At 38.9% G+C, this 27,456-nt stretch overlaps 2 protein-coding genes and 1 long non-coding RNA gene across 3 annotated transcripts; 2 read left to right on the top strand and 1 right to left on the bottom strand.

The window, feature by feature from the left end:
• Window positions 1-504: 504 nt before the first annotated feature.
• LOC146459701 (uncharacterized) lies at window positions 505-4,629 on the bottom strand. Its single transcript, XM_085089199.1, has 5 exons — window positions 4,058-4,629; window positions 2,824-2,915; window positions 2,338-2,436; window positions 1,682-1,790; window positions 505-859 (listed from the first exon to the last, which is right to left on the bottom strand). Exons 1-5 carry the CDS (start codon window positions 4,544-4,546, stop codon window positions 506-508), a joined length of 1,143 nt encoding a protein of 380 aa, XP_084945325.1. The 5' UTR covers window positions 4,547-4,629; the 3' UTR covers window position 505.
• Window positions 4,630-6,264: 1,635 nt separating this feature from the next.
• Window positions 6,265-9,140, top strand: LOC146459700 (uncharacterized). Its single transcript, XR_014857834.1, has 3 exons — window positions 6,265-6,320; window positions 8,252-8,292; window positions 9,041-9,140. It is a non-coding gene; the product is annotated as an uncharacterized LOC146459700 (long non-coding RNA).
• Window positions 9,141-10,853: 1,713 nt separating this feature from the next.
• On the top strand, window positions 10,854-13,126 carry LOC146459699 (uncharacterized). The gene has a single exon (XM_085089163.1). It carries the CDS (start codon window positions 10,962-10,964, stop codon window positions 11,700-11,702), a length of 741 nt encoding a protein of 246 aa, XP_084945289.1. The 5' UTR covers window positions 10,854-10,961; the 3' UTR covers window positions 11,703-13,126.
• The last annotated feature ends 14,330 nt before the right edge of the window (window positions 13,127-27,456 follow it).

Raw genomic sequence — 27,456 nt, 5'->3', positions numbered from 1 at the left:
CCACATCACGATTCCGCATCGGAAACCTCTAATTTCAAGGTGATTCTTCCGTTTTCGCTTCTCCAGAAGGTCTGTTTAATTTGTGGTTGTTGTTTGTTTTTTTTGTCTTCCAGGTTCTTTTTATATCACATCGCTTTGTGATCAGCACCTAGTGCAATCGTTTCCTGGTGGATGTTCTTTCTAAATCTAGGGAACTGCGCGTTGCTTCTCTTTGTGCGATCTTATGTTTTATTTGCATTGGAAAAATTGCTGGGAAAAAATAGGAAGTCCGGCGGGACTACTGATGGTCTACACTAAATCAAAACACAGTATTCCACTAGAAGTCTACTGATTTATTGTCAATAATAGCCACGTTGGCAGTACACATAAAATGACCTAACTTATCGATTTTAATACACGAAGTAAAAAGAGAAAAAAAAGTCATATCAACATGAATTTTTCCTATCGACTGGATCTGAAAGAAGCTTTTTGAAATACAACTTAAGAAATTAAGGTTCAGCTAATGTCAATCACTACGAACTGCCCAGCGAGGGCCATCATTTGGACAGGGACGAGTTGACACTTCGTCACCCCGGCTAACATGCGCAGTGGTGCGTCGTTGCCTCTCGCTCAGACCTTTGAGATACTCCTCATCCAGTCTAGCCTTAATGTTCCTGAGCTTACTCCTTTCCCACTGTAGCTTTTTTATTTTCCTTGGCTTTGGGCCATTTATTCTCGCCTCTGTTTCTTCTTCGCTGTTCTCTGAAGACATGTAAGACAATGCTTGAGGAGAAGAGAGAATCTCCCGCGCCTTTGCTTTGTCAGCGTCCGAAAGGATCGTCGTCGACCTTTCTAGGGTTGAGAGGCGTCTAGAAAGTTTCTAAATGAATAACCAAAAAAAGAGAAAAATCATTAGGAACGTGTTTCGTGATGGCCTTTGGACTAAAATGCCGCCATCCATGTATAAAATAAATGATAAAACCATTAGTTGATAAATAAAAATCTGCTGATAGCTATGCAAGTAAAATGTTCAGTTAATAGGCGGTTATAATTAGACAAACTGATGTTGGAATTTATCGACTGAGGTAATGAAGAAAAACAGAAAAAGGATTTTAAGAAAAAAATTGGAGGGATGTACATGTAGCTGTGCCAGAAAGAGTCCAGTAGTGTTTTGAACTTTCCATACATTTGTCTGTATAGCGAACCAGCCGTGAACTGCTACTAAAAAAATTGTTCGCGGGAAAAAAATACAGGGAAATGTAGGGAAAGTTAAAAACACGACTGGGCGCTTTCCGGCACAGCTACATCCCTCCAATTTTTTCTTAAAATCCTTTTCCTAATGCCAAAAGTTTCCAATTCGTGAATTTTTTAGAAGCGATGTTTAATGAAAATTATTTGACATCGGATTTCCATACAAACACTGTTATTTCAAGCCTGTTTGCCTACTCGTCAAAATGACGTCGAAAACCGTGATAAGGCCTATTTCACTCGACATTGCACTACACTCTGTTTTAAAAACTATTTCCGTCTAGATCCATTTATTGACTGAGAGAGGCTTGATTGCAGATAGAATAAATGTATAATCGCCAAAAATCAAATGACAAAAAAAAAATGGTAGAGTAGGGGTTAAAGAGAGCTGAGACTGCTTGACACCGAAGAGCAGCCTGGAGTAATCGCTTATAACTTTTAGTTATAAACTTACCCTTTTCAAACGATTGTTTTGCTTTGCTTGCATCCGATGTTCCTCGTATTTAGAATTTGTTCGCCTAGTATTGTCGTCCCTTGTTGACCGCCAGTGTTGCTGAACAGCACCTAAAATGATACGGTATGTTAAAAATCGATAACACGAAATGATTGATCGAAATTAGAAGCGAACTATCATTGAACGATTGCGAAACTGATCATATGCAGTAACGTGAACTTCAAAATTTCTACATGCTATGAAAGACGCCCTCACTTTTTCATTTAAAATGCCTTGGAAATAAACTTTGATAAAGTTTTACAATCTGTCAGTGGGTAAGAGTTGTAAATTGTTTGGCTCTGTCGGCCTTGAAATCTCGTCAGAATTCAAAATAATCTCAACGGCTCTTCTTTGATGGTCGTCTACCGAACTCAGGTTTTCAGCCTCTTTTGAAGTCTCCGCCGGGGTATTGCTTTTTTTTTCAAGTTCCAACAGTGACAAGCTGCTAATTTGTGCTAACAATGCCATGTGAATAAAAGAAAAAGATTACCAAAGACAAAATTCTTGACTGATCTTCAAACTTAATTATTCTCTTAACTAATGCCATATACTCTGATCTCAATTCTGGGGCTTCAAGGGTAAAAAGATAAATGCATACGAAAATCTCAGGGAACTTATCCTTGATTACTGACTTCTCCCACTTTTTCTTGCCATAAACTGACCGGACTTCGCTCAGAATTTTCTTGGACATGCGCTGATTTTCTGGACTGTCGAAACTACAATTGATAAAAACAAACAACATTTTTGATGGAATTCGAGAATTATCAAACTAATTCCTTAAAACTAGGCAATAAATAACAAATATTCTAGCAGTTACGTTACATGATTGATGCGCACTTTTTCCCGCCCTTTCGCAGACTTGTTTACTCACATTTTCACCTGCTCGTCTTGATAATACTTTGATTGACCAAATATGTTACTTGAACATTCTTAAGGAGCATACTCGGCATTCGCCCATAATCCGACTGGAAAACTTCCCACCATCAACATTCACTAGAACACTTACTAAGCTGCGATGATCACAGCTCTGTAAAAAAAAATAATGAGCTATTGTATACCTTCAGTATCAAGATCTGTCTAACACTGTTATTTTTTTTTTTTACCTGGTGTTAAAATCAAACGCAATCACATTTTCCTGATCCTCTTCTTGTTGTCGATTTTGTTCCAGTTCCTTGTAGACTTTCCTAACGGCATTCTTGTATTTTTCCAAGAACAAAAACAAAATCAAAAGAAAGAACGTTAAAATCCACAACCTACAGTAACTACAGTATAGATAATTTCACGTACAATACATCGGTGGACTTTATAAGGCACCAAACTGTTCAGTGGAGGGTAAATCGCCAAACAAAACTTTAACACTCAGCACCGCACTACTGATACACAGGGCCAACAAGAACGCTTGTTCGCTCAGAAATTCCTATTACATGTACCCGAGCTCGCACTGATGAGACCCGCCAACTTTTATCATTTGCAATTTCTTTGAGTAAACATTTCAGTGCAGGATGCTTCACCTATAAGTTTTTGAGTAATAAATCTGCACGTGCAGAGCCAGTTTCCCGGTTGTTCGAAGCCGATTAACGCTAATTCTCGATTAAGAGTTGACCGAGGTTTCCAGCTCGCTCGCTTAGAAGTTTCTTTTAAAAAAGCTAAGAAAAGTCTTTGTCAAAACTGAGGGACAAAAATCATTTGGCAAAACTTTATTAATTGGTAATTAAACAAACTGGACGCAAAGTTCGCATTAACCCTAGATTAGCTTAATTGGACTTTGAACAACTGGGCCCTTGAAATTTTAAAATAGTATTGCTTTCGGACGTTGTAACTTGTTATGTCGCGTGTATGTCATTAAAATCAACCATGCATGGAAATGCACGCGCTTAGCGCGCTTTAAATGTGGAAAAGAAAGAGATAATTTGTCCTCGTGAAATAACCTTGGATTGTAAATTTCCAGTTAAGGACATTTCCATAAGGTCAAATTATCTCTTGTTATCAGTTATTTCTCTGTCACATTTCTTTAAAAGTAAACTCCAGGCATATACGTTTTGATATGCATCAGTTTTCTCACCTCTGAGTAACAAATAAACACACAAACGAAGAGCGAACGATTGTTGACTGTTTGTTGCCCCCGAGCTATTCTTCCGCGGAGTATAATTTTCAAAGAAGTGCTTGTTTGATTTTTTGTAAGCACCTAAAACTAAGACGTCAGTTGGCCGGTCAACTAATCTAAGCGCACTTTAGCAATGTCACACTAGTGTTATCAGTGTGTTAAATAAACGATCATTCGTCTCTCGAATATTTTCCATCAATCGTTGGTTTAGAATTTAAGAAACAGTTACTTACCGAACACTCGGGATCGCTCTCTTTAGATCGCTGGAAGAGTTTTCTCTTCGCTGAGGTTTTAAGATTTGCCACCTCGTTCCTCAGCTGCTGGTTTTCCTTGCGAATTTCCGAAACTTCGGCCAGAAGTTTTCTCACAAGATCATCTGGTGCAGCTCTTGGGGTTTCCTGGTCGAGTATTCTGATCTCCTGATTTTCAGCATTCGGTAATATCGACGCCATAACACTTGCTTGATGACGAGGACAATTAGTGGAAATAAAAAAGTCTAGAAGGAGATCTGCGAGAATGAAGATCGATTTACGATTTCGATGCAAAGAGGAAGACAGCGTCCCTTTGCAAACAAAGCTCAAATTTCCCGCTTCTTCTCGAGGACACGCTGCTTTACTTGTTGTCAATAGCAACAAAGCACTGTGAGCCCGCAATAACATGCGCAGTGTGACATTTGTGCATATCTGCGCAGAAAAAGAAATCACAACTGTTTCTCGGTTCATGTCCGCCGGTTGTCGCTGTATTTTTGGCGTTTTTTTCAGATCGTGTTGTCTTGATCTCTAGTAAGCTGGGTTTACGGACAGAAGAAATGAAGAGGAAAAGTTTGCATGGCGATTCAAATCGTAAGAAGAGGCGTCAAAGGTGTAGGCAACGTTGTGGTCATTGTCAACAGTTTCTGAGCAACTCACAATTTCATGAACATCGGAGACTCTATTTTAATTCAAGCTTAAACCAGTGGAAAACAGTAGAACAGATGAGAAAATCATCAGTGCCTGAAGATGTTCCAGGATCCAGCTCAAGTGAAAGCGAAGGTGAGCTCATAATGTCAAATTCTTGGATATTACACACATCGATAATTTCCGGGATGAATATGATACATGTAGGTCGGTAGAAATCGATGGTAATCATTTGACAAATATATCGGACATCGATAAAATCGAAGCTGTGACATTTTGTGATCATCCAATTTGATCGATTTTGGGTGTTAGTGTTCCAATTTATTAAAAGCTCCAATAGTGATCAACATCAAATTTCTCCTTGAAATATCAATGCTTTTCAACCTCTGACGACATGAGAACTACAATAGTATGTGCTACATCCTGCTTACTACTATCATGTCAGCTTCCAATCATGCTTATAAACCACTTTCTTTTAGTACAAGATTGACTACAGTGTAGAACTATGAAAACCCAGAAATCTTTTTTGCACAAATAGAAGCCAAAAACTAATGATCCAGTTTGGTTATTAGCCCAGGGGGGGGGGGGGGGGGTACTTGGGTATAAACGTGACGGGGATGGGGGGGGGGGGGGTCTGACGGAGCCTAATATTTTGCACCCCCAAAAAAATACATGGACCTTATATTGTGCACCCAAAAAAATACAAGACTGCCAACAATGAAAGTTATTGTGTTCGCAAAGATACCGATGATCGGGCCGATGATAAGCTTGTGTAATAGATGAGTCATGGAGAGAAGTAAATGACGTCTCAGTTTACAAAGTGTCGTTGTCTTCATTCCCATTGGTGTTTACTGGTGGCCCCCAGGCCCCATGCCGCTTAGAAAATATGCGGCTGCCTGGAAATTCGGCACTCCGGCTACGTGCAGATTATTCGAGTCATGCTTTTAGATCTTGCAGGAACTTTGGCTTGAATTGCATAAGAACTATTAGCCTGGCGGAAATTCGAGCCCAAAAAATACACGCAGATTTTTCAGACCCAAAAAAATACACGGTTTAATCTTCAGCCCAAAAAAATACTGGAGTTGAAAATTTTAGCCCCAAAAAAATACGTCGGACCCCCCGTCACGTTTATACCCGAGTATCTCCCCTGGGGTTATTAGTACCTAATATATTTCTTTAATGCCTATTCATGTGCACAGTAATCATCAATAACCTTACTTATACTGAGTTCTAACTTAAATATTAGACTAGAAAAGCGGCACATGGGTAAACCACAGTGTAAGTTCCTATGTTGTACGAGAATGATTCTGGACCTGACGATCTTTAATCTTCTATGGAACTGACGTGTGAATGTGGCTAATTTCAATTAGATAACATAAAAAATCGAAAATGGCCAGCAGTTCAAAAGAAAATGGTTGTGGCTTTTTTTATTTCTTTTATGCCAATTCAGATCTACTTCTTATAAGGTTGTAGTTATAACCTACATTTTATGATTTTGTGTGATACATGTAGTGACAAAAATGATTTAATTTAAATGTAGATGAAAATGTGGATTCATCCTCTAAGCCAGCTGTACAGGACGTTCCTGCAAGTGATTCAGGTTTGTGTTTATTTGCAACCTGATATGGATGTATTGAAGAGAAAGAGATTTTTGCAGTGAAACTTGAACAAGCTGCAAAAGCTGTAAAAGGAACACAGGAATCATTTTGATGGCTTAATTTAGATGTTCAGGGCATCTGACAGGGCATGGGAAAAAATTTGAAATTGTGCAGGAATGGGGGGACAAATTGTGCGGTAGGAAAATAAAGTTGATTTTGCAGGACATTGTGTGGGATTATGCAATGTTTTGACCAGCAAAAAATGTTCTTGTTAACCTATAAGGATGATAACTTCGTTTCAATCAGTGATAAACTAAAACATGCTTCATATTGGTCATCCAACCACAAATCACTGCAAACATTTCACTGAATAGTTTCGCGTTGTCTTATTGCGGTTTTTTTTAAGGGTTAGGGGAACTGACTGAATGTAATTACTACTAAGAAAAATTATGGCTTTGAGGTAAATGGGTATAAAATGTAAGATTTAAAAGTTAAAAAATGTTCCTTTCCTTGTGCATAATAGGCACACCCCTGAATTATAATCAATGCAAGTTAATAATTAACTAAAATACATTTAGCTTAGCTTAATATGGTGATTTTGTGGCCACATATCTCCACTAGCCAAATCCCCACAAACAGATACCACTGCCATGGTTCAGTTCCACCTGTGGCCTTAAACCAAATTGATAAAGGAATTTTTGGGACCTGCCTTTTTCAGTGCATATGGCGACTTCAAACCCTGCACATCTTGCACAAGATCTTGGTTTAATACAATCTCATTGTTGCAGCAAAAAAAAAAAAAAACAACTTGGGGGCGAATTAAAGTGCCTCTCCCACTCATTTCTAGTACATGGTGATCTGCTGACTCCCTCGCAGATGGTACGATAATGTTTGGAACTTTTACCAAAATAATTTGTGCAATAAATGGTAAATTTAACAAGGAGCCGGAAATCATCATTAGGCAATGTTGGTTTCCTCTAATAGTGTGAGAAAGTTGCAAGTTTTCACTTTCCAACAAACAAAATATCCACTCATAATCTTAGCACAAAGTGTATACATGTATGTGTTGACTTTGAGGTGACATTTAGTCCAAAATACTGTCACTATTTACTCATTTGTCAACAACTTTTGCATATACTATATATACTTAACTTTAAGTTTCAAATTCGAATGGTTTTGAATTATATTTAGATGTTGAGACAAGTCTTTGAAATTGTGCTAAGATTATAGTTAATTAGTTAATAATTATTATTAACTTGCATTGATTGACAGACAATCAATCAAATAATCTGAGACTCCTGCACATAACTCATGAAGGATGTCCTTATGCTCATGTGGAACCACAATAGGATTAAATAAATTTTACAAGCTTGAAGAAGACCCTTCTTTACCCATTTTAGCCTGTGAACAGGCTCTCAAGTGTGATAAAGGGCAAAAAGAAAAGCGCAGTATGGGCTGTTCATAGGCCACCTTTTTTTAGTGTAATTGTGGAATTTTTCGCAAAAAAGCAGGGGGGTCGTCTAACTCCCCCCCAAAACATTCCAAATATCATACCACTTTGGCTTTTGAAGTTATTAGATGGGCCTTTCAATCTGGCCAAGTTTTATTAAAATTGATGAGATGGCATGTATCACCACTGCCTTGTCCTCTCATGGACACGGTGGTAGGTCCAATAGTTTGCTTTAATAATTTCTCTTATGATATAACACGTCAAAACAAACTTTTTGACTGGAATGCATCAAAGAAAAGCAAAACGAAAAAAATTTAGGAAAAAAAAATTAAAGAAAGTCATGGAGTTTGATTTCTGGCTAGCCACTGTGTTTGCAAACAAGTTTCCTTGTACCTATTTTAACATTCAGTATTGGCCACCATACATGTAGGGTACTTTTACAGACAAACATGATGAACATTTTTTTTTTCTTACACATCTTAGATGCTTGGAGTGGATCTGAATCTTACAGTGCTGATCATCAGGTACAAGTTCTATATGTTCTTAACTGTATTATCTCTTGAGTCAGATTGTTTTGTATCATGATGTACAATGTGCATATTGATTATTGCCAATCAATATGATAAACAAGTGTGACACTTTCTAGAATAATACATCATTCTCATTCATTCACCAGGCTTGAAATAATTATACCATCGCATTTTTTTCATATACCACACATTCAACATTCAAATCCTAGCAGTTGGCAGGATATTTGTCCCATAAACCTAGTTTAATGGCCTTTGCTCCCACAAGTCTCCTGTAGCTCAGTGGTAGAAAATCCGAACTAGTAATCGCAAGGTCTTTCACTGTTGTAGGTTTGACTCCTAACAGGAGCACTCAGATTTCTATTTTCCTAGTATGCCTGTGTCACTTTCTAGAATAATACATCATTCTCATTCATTCACCAGGCTTGAAATATACCATGACATTTATTTCTGCATATAAAAAAATATTGTACTCATTGCCTACTCATCAATCTCTTTGATCTAGTCATTTGCATTATTTTATGATTACTGACCAGGAAGTCATTTCCTATTATCCAGCAGTTTCTGATCTCATGTTAAAATATTTTTGAGAAATACCAATGATTCTAGTGAGTGAAAATTATACCTTAAAGTCATGATTACCCAATAACATTTCACAGGAACATAAACAATTGATAGGAACTTATTACAAAACATGGCTTATTTTTTTGCTTATAGCTTTAATTTTCATTATTTTTTTTCTCAGTCACAGGGACCAGTTGACTCCAGTGAGAGTTCTGAGAATGAAACTAGCTGTTCTGAAGATGAGGGTACAGATTATTTGGACTCAGAACCAAGTGATGTAGAGGATTTGCTGCAGCCAGAAGAAGTGGAATTGCCCCAGCCTTCTCCACATTGTACAAATCAGCAACGTATGCAAGTAATTTTGACCTGGCTGGTATATTTTATTTTAGTCTGGCAGTACAAGAACTATGTGAGTGACAATGCAATTGAACAGCTGTTGAAATTTGTCCAGCAATTATTATTTTGCATTGGTCAACTGGTTAAAGACCACACAGATTTGTGTTTAGTTCTTGCAACCAATCTACCAACAAGTCTCTACTCTGCAAGACGGTTTCTGAAAATTGATCGCGACAATTTTCTACAATATGTAGTTTGCCCAAAGTGCACTAAACTGTACCAGATGGATGAGATTGTTGTCAATGATGGACGTCGAAATTTTGCGAAAACCTGTAACAATGTGCCCTTTCCTCGAGCAAGGCGACCAAAAACTTGTGGTGCACAGCTGGCCCAAAAGGTTTTGAGAAATGGGAACACCAAATTTTATGCTGTCAAGACTTACTGTTATAAGAGCATCATTGATTCCCTGGAGACTTTACTTAAGCGTCCTGGACTAGAAGAGCAGTGTGAAAAGTGGAAAGCAAGAAAAATAGATGATGACAGGTATGCTGATGTTTATGATGGGAAAGTGTGGAAACAGTTTGGTAACTGGAAAGGCAACAAACCTTTTCTTAACCTTCCTCGATCGTTTGGTCTAATGATGAATGTGGACTGGTTTAAACCTTTTAAACATCGAAATGACTTTTCTGTCGGGGTCATTTACATGGTATTGATTAATCTACCAAGAAGTATCCGGTTTAAGAAAGAAAATGTTATCCTGGTTGGCATCATTCCTGCCCTCAAACATGAGCCAAAATCTCTAAACCACTTTCTTGAGCCTGCTGTTGATGAACTGAATGCATTGTGGAAAGGAGTCAAGGTGAACACCTATAAAAGTCCATCTACCGCAGTAGAAATTCAGGCAGCAGTTTTGTGCTTTGCATCAGATATTCCAGCAGCACGGAAATTGTGTGGATTCCTCGGGCATAGTGCAAGGCGAGGCTGCTCTCATTGCAACAAGGAATTTCCAGGTGGCTTTGGAGAGCAGAAGAACTATGGTGGTTTCGATGACCGGGATGAATGGCCAAAGAGATCTTCCGAGCAACACCGAAGAGATGCCTACCGAGTGAAGAACTGTCGGTCCGAGAATGCTGCTGAGAAACTCGCAAGTCAGCTAGGAGTCAGATACACTGTTTTGTTTGAACTGCCATATTATACCAGTATTGAGATGTGCGTGATTGACCCGATGCATAACTTGTTTCTTGGAACAGCAAAGAGGGTCATTTCCAAATGGATTGAGGAGGACATAATCACAAAGGCAGGTTTGGTGAAACTTCAAGAAAGGATAGAGGAAATTTCTCCATTATCAGATATTGGAAGACTTCCTGGAAACATTAAGTCAAATTATGGTGGGTACACTGCTGCTCAATGGAAAAATTTTGTCCTTCTCTTCTCAATGTATGCTCTGAAGGATGTACTCCCTGATCAACATCTGCATTACTGGCAATCATTTGTTTTAGCTTGCCGTCTTCTCTGCAAGCCCTGTATTACAAAAACAGACTTGATGGTTTCAGACTGCAAACTGATGCATTTCCTCAAAGAATATGAGAAGATTCATGGTGAATTAGCTATAACACCAAATATGCACCTTCACCTGCACCTTAAAGAGTGTGTGGAGAACTACACTGTATGGTAGTATTTATGGATTTTGGCTTTTTAGCTTTGAACGATACAATGGTATTTTGGGCTCTTACCACACAAACAATAAGACTGTAGAAATACAAATCATGCGTAAGTTTATGACTTCTGGAATTCTGGCCAATATGCAATATAATCTCCCAGAAGATTACAGCAATTTTTTTCTCTTCAGTTGCAAAGCACAAATTGACTCCAAAGGGATTTTTGGAGAAACTGTTGTAAACTCGCAGCTTATGATGGCCTCTTCTGGTCCCTTACATGGAAAAGAATCCGTATGGACGGACTTCACATCTATTCGTTTTGAAAGCTCTTACAAACTGGGAAGTCTTGACCAAGGTGAACTGAATACTTTGCGTTCTGTGTACATCACCATGTATCCAACAGTGACGGAAGCATCATTGGCCTTGGCTACCCTTTACAAGAAATACAAGTCCTTGGCAGTGTGTGGCGAAAGGTATGGTTCTACAGCCAGTTCTAGACTTTGTCCCTATGCTCGCATTATTGCATCATGGTGTGGTGATAATGGAGTCATTAACCCTGGAATTATGCGAGCTGGAATTATTCGTTATTTTATGGTTCACAGTGTTGAAATCAAGGGAAAGCAGGCCATCCATACTTTTGCAGTTGTGAACTGGTTAAAGTCCTCAGAACAAGACCTTGGCTTTGGAAATCCTCTCTCTGTTTGGCTTCCAAACAACATTGAGCATGGTGGACCAGCTGTTTTTCTGCCTGTTCAAAGAATTCACTCCAAGTTTTTATTTGTTGATAAGCTTTATTCTGGACAGAGATATTTAATTTGTTCTCCTATTTGTAGGAGAATATTACTTTGAGTTAGTTAGGGGGTATGAGTTTAGGAAAGCAATGAACCTCCTACAGGGACTTATTTTTTCAAGCCATACACTGTTCATGTAGCTTCTGTTCTCATGTACCACTTGCAGTTGATTTAGTTAGTACTTACGTGTAATAGAAATTTAGTCAGGGCACATGTGGTTTCTTGAAATAGGTTGCTGCTTGTGGGGTTCCATTGTGTTTATTTATTTGTTTGTTTATAAAACTTATTCATATTTGCATAGGTGCAAGTGCATCAATGATTTACATTACCAGTGATATTTCAACATTCAATCAGTTATTACCCGTGCATTTTGCTGTTTGAACTTGTCCATTAGTGTACATTTTGGCGTGAGAGGTCACAATAATTGTCCAACTATCACAAGCTTTAGATAAGTTGCATTTAGAATATTTTGAAATGTTACGAGAGGTTTTTTCAAAAATACTCCACCGAAACCATGGATTTATCTACTTAAAGTACATGTACAAGGTCACAATGCTGACTGTTGATTTATTTGCCTGGATGATTAGCTTCTTTATAACATGGGCTTTTGATTTTGCAAACAAACTTACACATTTGTAAAGTTTACGCTCCTTCCAAATTCTTCTAAATAACAGAAAATTTATCATTTTTACATGAACTGCATTATGTTTGGCAAAATGGCTACCATTTTAATGTTTACAATAAGCATAAACCAGTCATACCTAATGGCTAGACCTAAAAAAGAAAATTGACGAAATGTGAAGCATTGTTCCAGCTTTTGAAATAAAAGAAATGACGAGTTATACACCAGAGAAAATTAAAAAAAAAAACAGCTAACCAAATTGTATTGTATGCCTTTACATAGTTGTTGTCAGTTTGCTGAAATAAATTTTAAAAAAAGGTTTATGTTTATATCATTCATTTTTTTTTATGTTAATATCAATGAGAGCCAATCATTTGGGTTCAGTTGACAACCAGTACAATTTTGCCCAACTTAATCAATCAAATGTCCCAACCACATCAAATGGCTCAATTAATAAAATGACCAGTCCAGCTAAAGATAATTTCAACTTCAATGACGTCATGGTCAGATCAAATGAGCCAACTTGATTTAATGACCCAACAACAACATAAAATGGCTCAAATGTGTTAATATTGTTTCCTAACAAAATCCATTGGCCCAACTGGACCTGTAGCTCCAACCTGACCTGACCCTGACCCTGCCTCGTCAAATGATCATGATTCATTTCGAACCAATTATATGGTCAGAGGCCTACAAAACCATTGCAACTCTGCGGTTGAAATGACACTGAAACACGCACCAGCTTGAGCAACGTTAGGTTTGAGTAAAATTTAAGGCGAGCTTTAAAAGAAAAGAAAACCGTTGACAGAAACGGAAATCTAACAACATTAATGTAACGGAAACATGATGCAACGTTTCCGTTCAGGAAACGTGACGGAAACGTGACACACACGGAACAAATTGGTTCTGTGGGTTTCTGCAACACGGAAACGTGACGTAAATTAGTATTTTCATGTTTCCGTCAGGTTTCAGAAATACGGAAACTTGGATTTTCGTCCTGTGTAGATGATAAATTTTGCCGACAATTATTTTAAGCGTCCGTCATAAACGTTGATATCGCACTATAGGAACTTCCTGTCAAATCTCACCAAATTAACTATTACACTCTTGCTATCTACATCAAAAAAATATTTCAAAAGACAAATGGCTCATCATCAAGACATCTACTGGCTTTCTGAGTCGATTTATAGAGTTGAAACACAACAACAACGTATTCACATACCGCACAGGCAATCACGGGTAAGTAAAATTTATCCGAAAATACAAAAAGAGCTTTGTACTCTACGTGCTGTAATTAGTATTTGTTTTATTTGCTCAATGACAGAGGACTTACCTCACTTTCTTAAATGTTTGACTGTAAAGTTATATTATAAAGCGACAAGATTATTTGCATTTCTACTAAAAAAAATATACTATCCATAATCGAATCCTGAAGGAACTAATTATAGAACAGGAATACTCTGACTGATTGTCTCACCACTAAACAGGAACGTATTCGTTTCCTTTGGTCGATTTTATGACTCTTGAACCCCATTTAACACTGCTGAAAATCCGTTCGTTATGCTTATCTGCAGGTTAAATCAGCACATGGCACGGTCGTTTTCATTTGATGCCGATTGTGATTAGTGTGACACAAAGATCACTTCCGGTAGCGCGGGGGAATACAGCTAAACTGAGCTAAGTTTCCTTCCACCAGTGAACTAAATCCTCACTGAAAAACAGTTTTAGAGTATGATGTCGTACCTCTTATTTTATCTTTCATTCTGATCTTCTGTTCTCTTTTCTTTTTTTTCCCTGATGCATTAGTCAGTGGAAAGCCCCGCACCCCCATACCCGGGGAATAGCGGGGCATTAGACAAGGCGTCCCAACTAAATGAAGCAAATTCCCCGCTATGCGGGGCAATTTCTTATGTCAAAACCTCATTTTTGTACTCCGCCCCCGCGGCAATACTTGAAAAATCCCAAATACACAACGTTGACCAAAATTAATTTATTTCAAGAATTGTGCCTCAAATTCAACTCTTACAAAAACTTTTTCAATGTCTTCATAAAATAGATGAAACAATCGTGGCTTCTCTACTCCTCTTGGTAAGACATAGTTCTATGAACTTTCCTCTGGACGTGTAAATGACTAAACTGGAACATGGTGATTCAAGCAACGCATCAACACAAAACAAGTTAAAGATACACCCGAAATTGTAAATTTGGCGATAACTTCCTTTAAAATTGGCAAAAACCATCCTAAAACAGTAATATCAATTAAAGGGCTTAGCTTTACCCGAACACGAACTAAAGTAAATACTAGATTCTTTGACATAACAAGTCCCAACATGCATTTGACATACAACTACATCTAGAGTAAGCCAGATGGCGGTTGAATAATCCCAAATAATGGTAGTTTACACACTACTGTGTTTGAAAAAAGGCATGATTACATGTAGAAGTGCCCAATGTGTATATTTCAGACACATCATTTGCAATGTGTTTGAATGTCCTTTTGTATGAGAATAAATTGAACAGTTTGGAGATATCACTTTCAGGACATTTTAACTGAACGAGTTGTTGGATTCTTTGCAGGCCTATTCAAAAGCGAAATCCCCGCCAAAGCCCCGCTAGCCCCGCTAACGGTCCCCGGTCGCTGTTATTTGTGTCTAATGTTGTCGAACACCCCGCACACTGGCGCAAAGATGACCACTAAAAACCGCTAAAATCCTCCGCTAATGACCCGCATTCCCCGGGTATGGGGGTGCGGGGCTTTCCACTGACTAGTGCATTACGGGCTCAGTGAACGGAAGTAACGGGAAGTAAGGTGGAGGGGGAATATAAGCGGGTGTTTCTTCTTATTGACCCTTATTTATGGGGGGATTTTGGGTTTTTTTCCGGGTTTCATATTGAAGTCTCCAGTTCGAAGTTCTCTGATACGTAACTGAAGATTTCCAAGTCAGTTCCAGGCCTATGCCGTTCTTCACCGTGGCGCAGATACCACCCTGGTCATTTTCTATGGTTGTTCAAGCAAGAGCCGTGAAAGGAATTCTTGTCGGGCCGTGGTATTTGTAATCTCTCTCGCAGCCGTTCTGTGTCTTGTCACGCAACGCTCTATTTGCTTCTTCTTGAGATTTCTGGATGTCGTCATCCACAGGATGATATTTATACCCTCGCGGGTTTTGTCGCAAGCAGTACGCGAAAAGAAGGAACTGGTTTGCTGCACGGTGAGAAATCCCAAAGTTTTAAAGAGAAGTTTAACGTTTCCCATTCGGAACACCAGACGCCTCATTTCCTTAGCTACCGCCTTCGGATATTTGCGGTCTTAAAAATCATCAATACATAAATACCCACCACCAACACCCCCTACCCCCCGTTCCGACCGCCTCCTTCTCAGTTCAAATAGAGACTGAGGACGAGTTTTAAGGTTTCCATTTAATCAACAATTGGAGACCATCAAAAGAACGTTGTTCAAAAGTTGCTCCATAATCTTGTATGATATTTTGATTTTTTCTTTAAAACCTTAAAAAGCTCCTATAAACTTTAAGAAATTGCTAAGTACTCAACTAAACAAAAATATATTTTATTTCACTGTTCCTTGGCTCCTAAGCTGTTCATGACTTGCTAAAACGAGATACGTTTTTTCATTCAAGATATAACCCCCATCCCCTTACAATCGAATTGTTACTCAATTTTTTGCCCTAAATTCTCCCATAACAAAAGAACAAACAAAAGCCAATAAAAGAACAAATGACACCCGCCAATTTTCGACAAGAAATTGCAAAAAAAGTGCCCCACCATACCCCAGCCAACCCCACCCCACCACCCCCCTCACCAGCACCACTTTACTTTACTTCACTTCAGTTAATGAGCCCGTAATTAAAAGGACAAAAAAGAGAAAAAAGATCATCAAAATGAAAGACAAAATAGCAGATACGGGGAGTTTTAACTAAAAAACTGATTTTTCAGTTAGGATTTAGTTCACTGGTGGAAGGAAACTTAGCTCAGTTGGTTGTACCCCCCGCGCTACCGGAAGTGATCTTTGTGTCACGCTAATCACAATCGGCATCGAATGAAAACGACCGTGCCATGTGCTGATTTAACCTGCAGATAAGCATAACGAACGGATTTTCAGCAGTGTTAAATGGGGTTCAAGAGTCATAAAATCGACCAAAGGAAACGAATACGTTCCTGTTTAGTGGTGAGACAATCAGTCAGAGTATTCCTGTTCTATAATTAGTTCCTTCAGGATTCGATTATGGATAGTATTTTCTTTAGTAGAAATGCAAATAATCTTGTTGCTTTATGATATAACTTTACAGTCAAACAGTTAAGAAAGTGAGGTAGGCCCTCTGTCATTAAGCAGATAAAACAAATACTAATTACAGCACGCAGAGTACAAAGCTCTTTTTGTATTTTAATTTAATTAAGCTGTGATCGCCAGTACGGTATGTGAATACGTTGTTGTTGTGTTTCAACGCAATAAGTCGACAGAGAAAGCTAGTAGATGTCTTAATGTTGAGCCATTTATCTTTTGAAATATTCAGTTTTTAATGTAGATAGCAAGAGTATAATAGTTAATTTGGTGAGATTTGACAGGAAGTTTGTATTGTGCGATATCAACGTTTATGACGCGGCGCTTAAAATATGTCGGCAAAATTTATCATGTAGATCGAGTCCCATGGTGGATCGGTTTCTAATATTTATTACTTTCAAAATTTGAAATAATGACCTGGTATTGTAAAGGAACTCAAAAATTAAATACCTGCCTTCGAGATTTGTCGTTGAGAACAAAAAAGACGTTAACTTTAGATGAGTGGATGGTTTTAGTTAAGTGATTTGCGTGACGGTAATCGTGACAGCGAGCCATCGAACTAGTCAAAATACCCTGCACACTTTTTATTCTGGATACTTCGCTTTAAGCGGGCCAAAAAAGGCACTTCGAGAGCGTGAAAAGGAAGGATTAAGGTTAGACTTCATCTATAGTTTTGCTCCAGAAAACGTATGCCGGGACAGATGTAGGCCTCTGAAATCGACCCTAATTTCAATTCGAAATCTAACCCTCAAAGGTCTCTGCCTTTAACTAGTGAATTAGCACATTAAAAATAAGACTTGCGACTTCATTTTTATACTAAACGAGAGATAATAGAAAGATTTACTTGCAGCCGAGATAGAAAAACGGGAGTAGTTATCGTTGCTGTGTGCGAGGCTGCTAAAGATGCACGATTTTCCCGTTTTTCCGGGGGGCTGAATCGGGCGTGAATCCGTAAATTCAACTTTTCTAATTTTCAGAAAAACGAAAGAGCGATGGAACTTTTGATTGTGATTTTTGAAAATAGTTCACCAAAGGGAACATTTAGGTGAAATAAAATGAAATCTGAAATTTCCTCTTTGTCGTAGGATTTTTGATATTTACAGTCAGTAGCTCTTAACATCTATAACATGTCAATTTCTTAACTTCATTTATAGAATGGTTTCAATTCAGTTTTTTTTTTTTTTTCACGCACACGGCAATGGCGTGACGGTGAAAACCGGCAATACTATGTGTTTGGTCTGACGGACAATAAACGCCATAAGGTATATTCTAATATTAACAATCATGAGAAGAACCCAGCTAACTCGAACAAAATCCGATTTCTCCTTGATTTGACCCTATTTTTTCAGTCGTTTACTACCAGTTAACCCGAAATAATATCAGTTTTCCCTTCTTCTAATTTGCCACAGTATTTCGAAGTCTGTTTTAAAACGTTGGTCAGTAAACCGCAAAATGGCCGAACAAAGCCTGTTGACGTGTCGAAATCTTCATTGATCACGTGTGTAATGTATGGAAACGGCGTTCTCGGCCATCGCTTAGTCCCCAATTCGTTCTTAAAATTTTGGCAAAAATTCGCAAAGGAACGGTTCTCATCAAAAGACTCTTATAAAGTAGAGTACCGTAATGATTCGATTTAGCGCCTGGGGCGCGAATTACTATAAGGACCTCAAGGGAGCAGGGGCACCCAACGACAGTTTTCTTTCAGATCCTTTGAAACGCTATTTTAGGCTATCTGGAGTGCCTTCAAAGCTCTGTAGGTTCATTTTAGGCTGTGCTATAATATTTTTATCTGTTCGGTCATTCTAGGGGAACTTGAGTCTTTTCGAAACCACTAGGGCATTTTTGTCCATTTCCCGAAAACCTTAGGTCTTATTTCCTTTCCGAAAATCTTAGCTGATCTTCTTTTGGCCCCGAAACGACATTTTTGTCAATCCGAAAACACTAGGCCTTAAATTTCCCATATCACGAAAGTTCGAAGTGAAAATTCCCCTCAGAAAATTTAAGGGGATTAAGGGCCTTCCGAACAGATAATTTACCGAAACGATCCGTTGGGTGCCCCTGAGGGAGGGTGCTTATTCGAGACAGGACGGTTATTTTGTTTTTGAGAAACAACGTTAACGAATGTCGAACAGTAACAAATATGCAGTGAATGTTCAGTTAATATGAAGGAATTTTCTTTATTAATATTAAGCTAAAATTCGTAAAGGAACGGCTCTCATCAGAAGACTCTTATGAAATAGACTTTCAACAAAGTGACTCGTGATTGTGAAAGAATGATAAAACCACGATATTTTATAAATTATTAACAGGCTACTTCAAATTTAACACTGACCCCGCAAACTCGATTAACCACCGCTAATTCGAACTAATTTTTTGTTTCTTTTGCCGGGAATTCGAGTTAGTTATGTTTAATTGTAGTTCAAAACATATCACAACTTTAAAAAGTTTTCTATGTGCTGATGTGGGTGAACCTGGCTTTGGACAATTCCTATGAGCTGTATAACAAGACGGTTACTAACAAAATACATTGTCACGGTATAAAAAAATTAACACTTACGTGTATTCGTGCCACAGTATCTTTGTAAGTAACGTAAAGGTGTCAACTGATACACAAAGTATTTGTTGCAGTTTAGGACTTTAATTGAGTTGTTCAAGGAGCAGCATGATGCCCCCGAGTGGAAGCAAACCATCCTCGTCACCTCGCCCTCTGCAACTGTTGGGTGGTTTCCGTTCAACCAGCCGGGGTATTCTGCACTACAACTGCCTGTAGGAGGACACGTCTCCGGCATGACGGAGCCAGCAGCGCCAGTAAAGCGGTACCATTTAAAGGCCATGCCCGAGTCATCTTGCCTTGAAATGGTAGAATAATTGACATGTCTGTCGGCAGAATTAAGTTCCGTATACGAGCTGCAAGCTCTAGGAAGTGCTGAAATTGAAATCGGAAAACAGTCTTCTTCTGTAAAACATGAATTCAAAGAATATCGACGATTAACAGGTTGTTGTATTTTTGTAAAGTATGCACTTTTCTTACAGTGAAACTCGGTTAAGGTATCAACCACCCTTCAGGACCGTCCGCGCGCGGATCGCTGCCATATTTGAGGTTTCAACGTTTTCAAATAGATATGCTTGAGAGCTTTCTTTAAAAAAAAAAAAAAAATCAGAAGAAAATGTTATTTCTGTCGAAAGATATCGGGGGTAAAAGATTTTTTCTCGTTAATTATCTTAATTGATCGTTGACAAGATCTGTCATTGAACTAGTAACGTGATACCGAGTGCGTGCTTCAAACGACACAACACGTGCGAATTGTCTTCGTGTTGTTTATAACCTTTACCTCGATATTTAGCGTTTGTTTCGGTGAAAATGCCGCCAAAAAAAAAAAAAAAAAAGAAAAGATCGTGTCCGTTTTCCTCATCGAAACCGAGAGCGAAAAAGAAATCGAAGAGCGAGTTTGACAAAGAATGGGCTGCAAAATTGGCAGAGAGCGGCAAAGGCTCATTTTATCGGCAAGAGAAGTGGCTGGAGGAGTTGGATATTCAGAAAAGCGAAAATGCTACAGTTGCTGAGAGTGCAAGCCGCTCCAAAATTTAGCTTGAAGAACCAGAAGAAGAAAGGCAATTAAGCTCATCGACCCCATCTGCCGATGGAACGTGGAAAACAATAAGCGGTCGAGCTATCGTATCGAGTGAAATTCTCCTTCAGAAACGGGACGAGTCTGTATCTTGTCGATTTTGCCAGGGAAGTGTCCAAGTCGTGGAAAATGTAGCGACTAAGCATGGACTTGGTTCTACCTGGAGAAACCAGTGCGAGAATGAAAGCTGTCCGTCGCACAAGACAAATTATGTTTTCAATTCTTCCGAGAAGAGCAGAGCGTTTGAAATAAACCGGGCCTCAGTTCTTGACCTTCGAGCAATCGGTGGTCGACATTCGGCGGCTTCGCTTTCGTTCATGTTGATTTTGCACTGGTTTTCGGCATCTTTACCAACTTAGCCAACCTTTCAAGAAATAAACACAATATATTTTTATTGTTACATGAAAAGCGTATTGCTGTTTGTAAATTAAACGATTACTATGCATGTACATTCACTAACCTCAACAAAAATTTTGTCTTTTGTCCACACGCAGTGTAATTGAACTGACTGGAAGCAAAATAGTTATTTCCCGCTGCTTGCCGCGAAAGTTTGTTCCTGTTGCATGTTACCTGTCAAAGTCCTATTGTTAGAGAAAATTCAGCCCTCTCTGATATCAATCAGAATAAACATTTAGGTGTTATAATCTCATTCCAGGTAGGATGCCGCCAAAAATGTATTTTCTATTTTATCTCCGAACGCAAATTTTGCCGATTTTGAACTCCATGTCGGCAGCCTTTCAATCAATTTGGCTCAAATTTGGCCAGAGTGATGCCATATATCTCTTCTACAAAACCGTGTCTGCGAATTTTAATACTCCTTTTGATTTTAAAGCTAGAGCCTTTTTTCCACAGGGAGTGTTGACTAATTGCCTCCCCCAACTTCATTTGCTAATAAAAGAGAAACAAAAGCACTTGTCACAAATCTGAGACACGGTTTTTTAGTGGAACGTGTTGAGAAGCGAATGCAGTGTTAATTGTTTTCTTCCGTTTCGGGAGTGGAACATGATTTATAGAGACGTGTACTTTTACACAAAGCGTTCCAATTTCGAAACACATTTAAGTGAATAGTTTTTGTTAGTTCAAATCCATAATCTGGAATTATTAAGCTTTTAAAAAATATATGGTTTATAGGGGTTTTTATAAAAACAACTAACCGCGCGCGGACGGTGGCTGATACCTTAATACGGACACTCAGAAGGGACCTGCTAAAGTGTCCGTAGTAAGGGTGCTCTCAGAGAAAACGTCATGGATACATGTTTTATCTTAAAAAGGCTTATGCAGACATTTTCACGGCAACAACACGTTGTTTAATTTTTTTAAATGTTACTGCAACTGTAACAAGTTCAAACTTAAGAAACGTTTTGCTCATTTATCATAGCCTCGGACTAAAAATTATGTAACTGTCATTGAAACAGGCATGCACGACAACGGAATCAAAGTCCTATCAGCAGCAGCCTCCGAGTGTATGCTGATGCTGATAGCGTTAAGCATGGGGCGTCAATGACTACAGCAAAAAGCCAAGGAAGTGAAACTTTTGTGTAGGCATAGTAAGCTGTACAATGGTCAAACACCAGAAGAAAGACAGACTTATCAAACATGCCACTATTGTTTTAGTATTAAAATCGTATTAACTCGTAGAAATTTGTCATTATTTGTACAGGGTACAACTGGTCTACAATTTGAAAGCACATAATTGTGACAATAAAAACAGACTGTGCGCAAATAACCAATGTCGGTAAATGTATGAGAACTCGTTTGTCACTCAGGATATGGAAAAGTGTCCGTTGTCCTTAGTAACCGGTGTTCGTATTAAGCGGGTTAATTTTAATAGAAATATATTAGCTTTTAATCGGGACAAACGAAACTGTCCAGCAGGTGTCCGTAGAGCGGGGTTCCACTGTTCTTCTTTTTTTTAATATGTCTGTGTCTTTTGTTGCCTTATGATTGTCTGTTTCTTAGATTGTTTGTTGTTTATTTGTATGAAGCTGAAGCTGAAGGTGAGCGGTCTTTGAATGGGAAATTCAACCGTAGCAATGTCAGTCCGTTCAATCAGTCTTTTCAAAGATAAGAACAAAACGATGAAAATAATTCAAGTATGCGCACAACATACATCGCTTGTTGTAAAGAATAGTAATGTTGAAAGGCATGCGTATCAAAAAGCCACCAAATTTGATGACTTTCTTTACTGCTAAGATCTAGAAAATTTTGATTTGATAGCACAGTGTTCCTTGGACTTATGGTTACCATGGTAACCACACTTTGTTACGCAGTTTGTTGTTAAAACTTTGAATATTCCTGTCTCTAAAGATATAAAATAATAACTTTACAACAGTATTTGTTGATTCTCCTTTGGTTTTGATTATTTTTTTGTTCATTTTCTGACATTTTGCCCCGGGGGAAATCTAGAAAACCAACATTGGCCACCATTTGGAAATATTAACGTAAATCCACGTAATATGACGCCATCACCTTCCGTTGCATTGCGTCTGTTGGGGTTTCGGAAGAATGTGTTGTGCCAGTCCCACGTTCGATTCAGTTGTTCTTACCGTCGTTCGTTTGGAGGCATTTACCATCAAGTGGGCATTCTGCTTTCTTCCTGCAGTTGCAGCTCGGGCCATGATTTTGGTTTGGGGGTTGTTGCTACATTTGAGAGTATCTGTTTTTTTATGTGATCCGATGATGGTTTTCATGTTTGGCATGCATGAGTAGCTGAGTTTTAGTGTCTGTCTGTTGAAGATCTTGTTTATTGGGTGGTTCTTGGAGAAGCATTTGTCGACGATTAATAAAAATTTCTGTACAATTGACAATGTCTAATTCTCCTATTTAGTATACACTGACATAAACACTCTAATACCAACTTATCCATGTAAGCTCAAATTCTTTTACTCACGGATGTATCAACGATATGAAACATGAATTAGCCAAACAAAGCTCTGCGAGCAGGCTAGGGCACAAAGCTAGTCAAAAGCTGTCTCTCCTTTCCCCTCTTCCTCAGCGTGCACTTGCGATCGATCGTTCGATTCGACATGACCATTCTCCTTCTGTAAAACATTCGCGTTGCTTGCGATGAGGTCTGCATTCGAATCTTTGGAATTCTTTGAATTTTCTGACCATTCTGCAGCGTCTTGCGAGGGTCCCGAAGAAAGCTGCAAAACGTCACTACACTTTTCTGTTTCGATTTTGCATTTGCGTTTTCGATACCCACCATCTACATCATGCAGAGTCAAATTCATGCACGTGCTGCTCGTGCAACAAACCTTCCAAAGGTTCATGATTTCTTGCACAACTGTCACCCTCGCTAATCAGACGAAACGGAATGCACCATGTTCAAGCTACCTCCTCTTCTCTCATGCTATATCCACGGGCTTTAATCCTTTCGTTTTAGCTTTCTTCGCCACCCGACATGCTATCATTGCCTTCACCTTTTTGTTCTAACGACTCCAGAATCCTCTCTCCGCTACTCAAGGGAACTTTCACGAATGCTTCACAACCGACGCCAAATGTTTTGATTCGAAAAAATAGTGACTCACAGAATACATCGGGGAAAGGGAGGGGGGGAGCTTAGAAAGCGAAAAAAATGAGGGAGTTCGGGACCCTCCCCTCCCCTTCCCCGATTACTTAACTCGGCGCCTCACGGCCCAAGTACAAAGAACGCGAAGAATTTGATAACGCCACCGAAAACTCTACTCGTGCCACCCGAGTACAAAAAACGAGACCGAGAACAATAACTCGTGGCCTGAAGTCTTATCTCTCGGCCCATCGTGACCCCAAAGAGGAAAAAGAATTTGATAATGCTACCGAAACCTTAACTCGGTCCGCCTTACGGCCCGAGTAATAGTTCGAACTAAAACAACTTTTCCGCCGACTCGTCACGTCCTTTCGAATCGAAGTTGCGGGAACTTGAACGCGCTAAAATAAGACCTTTGGTAATCAACCAATCAGATACGCGCGTTTGGGATTTATGATTGACAGTCTGAACTGTTCAGCCTGGTCTTATAGAGCGTTTTCATTCACGTGACTACCGGCCATATTGGTTTACTGAAACAAAAGAAAGTATTTGCATAAAAATATAGTTCAATTCCCAGAGGTTTAGTTTGGGACACCAACATGGCCGCCATTTCTTTGTTTTGGGACACCAACATGGCCGCCGTGACGTCACGTGAAAACATTCTGTAGGATCGCTCTATGTTTAAAAAACACTTACGTGCATCCGTGCCACAGTATCTATCACCGTCGCGTGTATCTGTCAACCCATACACAAAGTATTTGTTGCAGTTTAGGACAGGAATTAAATTGCTTCTGTCGCAGCATGATCCCTCCCCGTGGAAGCAAACCCTCCTCATCACCTCGCCCTCCGCAGCTGTTGGGTGGCCTCCCTCCAACCAGCCGGGGTACTTAGCACTACAACGGCCTTTAGGAGGACACGTCTCCGGCATGAAGGAGCCAGCATCGCCAGTGAAGCGGTACCATTTCTGTTCCATGCGCGAGTCATCTTGCCTTGAAATGTTAGAATTATTGACATGTCTGTCGGCAGAATTAAGTTCCGTGTACGACCTGCAAGCTGTAGGAAGTGCTGCAATTTAAATCAGAAAACAGTCTTCTTCTGTAAAACATGAATTCCAAGAGTATTGATTATTAACAGGTTGTTGTATTTTTGTTAAGAATGCACTTTTCTTTACAGTGGAACCCGGTTAATACAGACACCAAAGGGACCTGCTAAAGTGTCCGTATTAAGCGGGCTCTCAGAAAAAAACGTCAGGAATACATGTTTTATCATACAAAGGCTTAAGCAGACATTTCCACGGCAACAAAACGTTGTTTAATTTCTTAACTGTAACTGCAACTTGACAAGTTCAAACTAAAGAAATCTTTGGTTTATTTATCATAGTCTCGGACTTTAAAATTATGTAATTGTTCTTGAAACATGCACGACAACAGAATCAAAGTCCTGTCAGTAACAGCCTTCAAGCGGAGGTTGATGCTGATAGCGGCAAGCATAGAACGTCAATGACTGCAGCAAAAGGCCAAGGAAGTAAAACTTTTGTGTCGACATAGTGAGCTGTACAATGGTCAAACACCGGAAGAAAGACAGACTTATCAAACATGCCACTATTGTTTTAGTATTAAAATCGTATTAACCTATGTCACTGCATAATATTATAAAGGAAAATACAGGGAGATGTAAAGAATCGACCATAAGAGGACACAGAAAAAATCTGAGCCCCAGATGGGGCTCCTTCATAGGCGAGACATTTCTTGCAATTAATGTGACTGCGTGATTCACTTAAGCCTTAATGTGTTGCTTATATGTAAGTGACCCTTGCTCACCAACGAGTCCTCAGTAGCTCAGAGGTTAGAGCATCCTATCTAGAACACGGAGGGTCGTGGGTTCGAATCCATGCATCTGGGGCTCAGATTTTTTCTGCGTCCCCTTATGGTCGATTCTTTACATCTCCCTGTATTTTCCTTTATAAAATCGTATTAACTCGTAGAAATTCCACATTATTTGTACAGGGTACAACTGATCTACAATTTGAAAACACATAATTGTGACAATAAAGATAATCTGTGTGCAGATAACCAATGTCGGTAAAGCGGGGTTGACGATGTATGAGAGTTTGTAACTCAGGATACGGAAAAGTGTCCGTTGTCCGTAGTAACCGGTGTTCGCATTAAGCGGGTTAATTGTAGAAGAAATATATTAGCTTTTCATCGGGACAAACGAAACTGTCCGTAATATTTGGGTGTAAGAATTAAACGGGTGTCCTTAGGGCGGGGCTCAACTGTACTTCTTTTTTTTATATCTGTGTGTCGTTTGTTGCTTTATGATTGTCTGTTTCTTAGATTGTTTGTTATTTATTTGTATTTGTTTGAAGCTGAGCGGTCTTTGAATGGGAAATTCAACCGTTGCGATGTCAGTCGGTTCAATCAGTCTTTTCAAAGATAAGAACAAAACGATGAAAATAATTCAAGTATGCGCACAACATAAATCGCCTTGTTGTAAAGAGTAGTAATGTTGAAAGACATGCGTATCAAAAAGCCACCAAATTTGATGACTTTCTTTACTGCTAAGATCTAGAAAATTTTGTTTTGATAGCACAGTGTTCCTTGGACTTGTGGTTACCATGGCACCACACTTTGTTACGCAGTTTGTTGTTAAAACTTTGAATATTCCTGTCTCTAATGATAAGAAATAATACCTTTACAACAGTATTTGTTGCTTCTCCATTGGTTTTGATTATTTTTTTGTTCATTTTCTGACATTATGCCCCGGGGGAAATCCAGAAAACTAACAATGGCCACCATTTGGAAATATTAACGTAATTCCACGTAATATGACGCCATCACCTTCCGTTTTGGACGTCAGAGGAACCATCTAAAGTGTGTATCGTCATAGCCTTAATATGCTCTCGGATTAAGGATTTATCGAGGGGGACACCCAACTGAAAAAACTTAATAAGCCTCTAGATCTAGATCTAGAGATCTAGAGATCTATCTTTTTGGTAGTTCAATTGTGGAATCGTTTCCTTCAGAGTCCTGTTATTTTGATAATATCCTCATCAATAAAGAAACCGACAGAACATCAGCATCTTTAAATTATAAAGCGGTCCAGTATTGACGGCCCATATTGCAGTTCCAAATCGCTTACATAGGCCTTTCACCAGGAGAAAAGGATGGAAAAACAATTGGCAAAAGGTTTGAGTTCTTAATGGAGAAAACGAGCGGCCCCCGCTATATTCCCAATTTCCTTTGGAGTAGTCTTTCAACTTCATCCTGTCTTGTTAAAGAGAGCGTCTTTTATTTTATATTACACGTGCGTGAGATAGCAGTGATGAATTATGCTACCAAGTGCCTATGTTACTATATTTTACACAGATTCTCCTTACCTCGACAAAGACAGCACGTATTCAAAAGTAACAGCAACAGTAGCAGCAGTAGCAGCAAAAATCCATTCATCTATCAATTAAACAAGACTATTGTCAGGATAGTGATGCAATGTTAATACTTTTGATAAGCGTTAAGTAAAATACATGGTTAATTCCTCATTTTTTTCATGTAAAGGAAATCATCATGATCATAGTCACTTTAACTTGGATGTGACAAATAAAAGGATGAAAAATAATCCAGTTTAGTATCAGTACCGCATAAGTGAAAAGTGCTTTTCGCGCGTTCTGATTGGTTAACTCGGAAGTGATTAGCAAAGTACCATACACCGCCAAGCACTTCAGCCGAAGAGAAACAAAATGGCTCCCTGTTTCGTTTC

The sequence above is a fragment of the Pavona decussata genome, unplaced genomic scaffold (assembly GCF_977016875.1).
Source record: "Pavona decussata unplaced genomic scaffold, jaPavDecu1.1 SCAFFOLD_217, whole genome shotgun sequence".
NCBI classification, from domain to species: domain Eukaryota; kingdom Metazoa; phylum Cnidaria; class Anthozoa; order Scleractinia; family Agariciidae; genus Pavona; species Pavona decussata.
This window is presented reverse-complemented; position numbering and strand designations above follow the sequence as displayed.

Excerpts from the sequence above, each read along its gene's own strand:
- LOC146459701 (XM_085089199.1), bottom strand. The coding sequence starts at position 4,546 with ATGAACCGAGAAACAGTTGTGATTTCTTTTTCTGCGCAGATATGCACA. Across the intron at positions 2,916-4,057 it reads AGAGCGATCCCGAGTGTTCG|AATGCCGTTAGGAAAGTCTA; the intron begins GTAAGTAACTGT and ends GAAAAATACAAG. Across the intron at positions 1,791-2,337 it reads GAGAAGTCAGTAATCAAGGA|TGCTGTTCAGCAACACTGGC; the intron begins TAAGTTCCCTGA and ends TATCATTTTAGG.
- LOC146459699 (XM_085089163.1), top strand. The coding sequence starts at position 10,962 with ATGCGTAAGTTTATGACTTCTGGAATTCTGGCCAATATGCAATATAAT.